At 45.4% G+C, this 3648-nt stretch overlaps 1 protein-coding gene across 2 annotated transcripts in view; it reads left to right on the top strand.

Annotated features, from left to right (window-relative positions):
• The window catches only part of LGI2 (leucine rich repeat LGI family member 2), a 70768-nt gene extending 67878 nt beyond the window's left edge, over positions 1-2890 (top strand). For both annotated transcript variants that reach the window (XM_023515350.1, XM_023515349.1), the window contains exon 10: positions 1692-2890. In XM_023515350.1, coding sequence (XP_023371118.1) covers positions 1692-2509 — 818 coding nt within the window. In that variant the 3' untranslated portion in view covers positions 2510-2890. The remainder of the gene's footprint in view (positions 1-1691) is intronic.
• Positions 2891-3648: the final 758 nt, after the last annotated feature.

Genomic DNA, 3648 nt, shown 5'->3' with positions numbered 1-3648 from the left:
TGCTGGAGTTCACCCTGAAGTTCACTTCTTCCCCTTGTTCTTTTTGCACCGCGTTTCTCCTGGTGTTGGGTTTATTTTGTTTTTGTTTGGATTTCTGCTGCTAGGCATGCTCCAGTCTGAAATCTCTCCTCCTATGTTAACACACACACACACACACACACACACACACACACTCTGATCTCTCTCCTATTGACAACCCCAGAGGCTGAACGTCTTTACTAGAGAGAAGTATTTTGTAACATCTCCAAGGAAAGAGTTCCTTCCGCTCTGCACAGTCCTACGGCTGTGAGAGGCAGAACTCTGGGAGCTTCTGGGTGGGGGGCCTCCATGGCCAGCCCTCTCAGGGAGGGGGTGAGGGATGTGCCCTCTCACTGCAGCAGGGTGGGATCCACACACCCTTTGAAGAGGAGTTTGGCAGGTAAAACTCACAAGCATTAAAAATATGTATCACATTTGCTCCAACAAGTTGAGAACGCTGCCAGATGGGATCAAAACATGTTATTGAACAATAAGGATAAACTAGAAGTAACTGCATTGTCCAACAGTAGGGGACTAGTTAAAATATGGTTCAGCTGTGCGTGGAATACTGTGCAGTAGAAAAAAATCAAGGGGTTGAAGATTTGGTAACATGGGAAAAAGTCACAGCATGGGAGTCAAGTGAAAAAAGTTGATTAGAAAAAGCATATGTAGGGCGCTGCCTGTGGCTTAGTGGGTAGGGCGCCGGCCCCATATACTGAGGGTGGCAGGTTCAAACCCGGCTCCAGCCAAACTACAACAAAAAAATAGCCAGGTGTTCTGGTGGGCACCTATAGTCCCAGGTACTCAGGAGGCTGAGGCAAGAGAATCTCCTAAGCCCAGGAGTTGGAGGTTGCTGTGAGCTGTGTGAAGCCATGATACTCTACTGAGGGCAATGAAGTGAGACTCTGTCTCTATAAAAAAAATTAGCATATGTATAGTATAAGCCCTGTTTTTTTTAAAAAAAGCATATTTGAATATTTATATAGATTAAAGATTTAAAAATAAGTCAAGATATTGTTAGTTCACATTTGTAATATGAGTGATTTATTATTTTCCTCCTTATGTTTCTTTGGTTCTTGGGACGTGGGAGTGTAGACTGGAGCCAGGTTACCTGGCTTTTAATACCAGGCTCTGCCACGTACTAGCTGTGTGACTTTGTATAAATTACTTAACTTCTCTGTGCCTCACTTTCACCCTTTATAAAATGGGAGTGAGGATGCTCAGAATAGTATCTGCCTCATGTGTGTGTTAGGAGGATTAAGTGTGTAAATACACATAAGAATAGTGCCTGATCATAGCACACACATTTGGTCTATAGTGTTGGGTGTATGGATGTTACTTTGAGGCCCTGCTTTCAATTTTTTGAGTATAAACCATGAAGTGTAATTGCTGGATCAAATGGTAATTCCATGTTTAATTTTCCAAGGAACCACCATACTGTTTCCTGTTGTGGCTGTACCTTTTTGTTTGGCCGGGGCCAGGTTTGAACCCACCACCTCTGGCATATAGGGCCAGCACCCTATTCCTTTGAGCCACAGGCACCGCCCGTGGTTCTACCTTTTACATCCCTGCCAGCCAGCTGTGCACTCGGCTTCCAACTTCACTGTCAAGATGAAAAGGTGCATGTTTAGCCATAGCTGCACTAATCACCTCTTTTTCATTCTGGAGCGCAGGTCAGTCCATCGTGGGCTGCAAAGCCATCCTTATCGACAGCCAGGTCTTCGTGGTCGTGGCCCAGCTCTTCGGCGGCTCTCACATTTACAGATACGACGAGAACTGGACCAAGTTCGTCAAATTCCAAGACATAGAGGTGTCTCGCATTTCCAAGCCCAACGATATTGAGCTGTTTCAGATCGAGGACGAGACGTTCTTTGTCATCGCAGACAGCTCTAAGGCTGGTCTGTCCACAGTGTATAAATGGAACAGCAAAGGATTCTACTCTTACCAGTCCCTGCACGAGTGGTTCAGGGACACGGATGCAGAGTTTGTTGACATCGATGGAAAATCGCATCTAATCCTGTCCAGCCGCTCCCAGGTCCCCATTATCCTCCAGTGGAATAAGAGCTCTAAGAAGTTTGTCCCCCATGGTGACATCCCCAACATGGAGGACGTCCTGGCCGTGAAGAGCTTCAGAATGCAGAACGCTCTCTATCTGTCCCTCACTCGCTTCATTGGGGACTCCCGGGTCATGAAGTGGAACAGTAAGCAGTTTGTGGAGATCCAGGCTCTGCCATCCCGGGGGGCCATGACCCTGCAGCCCTTTTCCTTTAAAGATAATCACTACCTGGCCCTGGGGAGTGACTACACCTTCTCCCAGATATACCAGTGGGATAGAGAGAAGCAGCTGTTTAAAAAGTTTAAGGAGATTTACGTGCAGGCGCCTCGCTCCTTCACGGCCGTCTCCACCGACAGGAGAGATTTCTTTTTCGCCTCTAGTTTCAAAGGAAAAACAAAGATTTTTGAACATATCATTGTTGACTTAAGTTTGTGAAAGTGTAGTGGGTGGATTGAAAAGGCGTGTAGCCTTAGCCCTCAGAAGGGAGGACCCAGAAGTAAAATAAACAAATAAAAGCCAGGCTCGGCGCTCTGAAATTAAAAATGGACCGGGGAAATAGTTAGGAGTTTTCAAACTTTTAGAACTCTCATTGTAATCAGGGATTGCATTTATTGGCTAACTGCATGACGTCCATGCTCCCATTTAAAAAGACATCTTAAAGCCTGTAATTTCTGAGACCAGAGTATCTAGCGTTTGCTCTTACCATCTAGAAAAGTAATGTGCTTTTTCTTTTCCTCTTTTTTCGTTTTTCTTTTTAATGAGGAAGGAGAAAATTGGATAAGATGGGACAGCTCTTATATAATGAAATAAAAAAAAAACCCAACCAAACAAACTATGGGCCCTTCTCATTCCATTTGAGCAGTCGTTACGGTGAGAACGCTTAAAGCCAAAGTCAGCTGAAAAGATTTGCTGATGATTAGTTATAAAAATCTTATAACACTCAGCAGTGCTATTTTGAGCCATCCTAGTTTCCTGAAAGTAATGGCCAGGCTCCCCGAATCCTCCCTCAGAGCAGAACCTTGGCTGTTTTGTTGGCTCACAGGGAGACTTGACATGGGTATGTTAACAATTTAATGTTTGACATTTCTTCCTCTGCCACAATGAAAATATCCTAGTGACTCAGGTCTAGGCCCAGCACGAGCAGTGGCCCAGGAGTGAGACAAAGGAGGTTTCCCCTCTTTCTTCTGGTTCAAAGCTGACCTTCCTGGTGGCTGGAGCACTGGGGCTTGTTTGATGCTCATCAGGACTCATCTGCTTCTCCGAACCTATCCTTTTGAGTTTGTGGGTAACCAGCAGACAGGCCAAAGACTGAATGGTGCTTTTTACTCCATCCCTTACAGGGATGAAACAGGGATTTCCATCTGATGAGCATTTGGTAGAATTTTTGAAGTGAGATTTTATGGAGTCAAAGGGACTTGCCACAGGTCTCCATGTGCTCCGTGAGCTTTGAAGCCTGCAGTGGGTCTTTGATTTATGCTTGTCCTTGCCCTCTGGACAACTTAATATTTCAAGCAATTGAATACCGACTTCCCCACCTGCCACCCGCCTGCCTCCCTGCTCACATAACAGTCCTG

This window comes from Otolemur garnettii, unplaced genomic scaffold (genome assembly GCF_000181295.1).
Source record: "Otolemur garnettii isolate 467f Iridium unplaced genomic scaffold, OtoGar3 scaffold00069, whole genome shotgun sequence".
Classification (NCBI taxonomy): Eukaryota; Metazoa; Chordata; class Mammalia; order Primates; family Galagidae; genus Otolemur; species Otolemur garnettii.
Note: the sequence above shows the minus strand (reverse complement) of the source record. Positions and strands in the feature narration are given on the sequence as shown.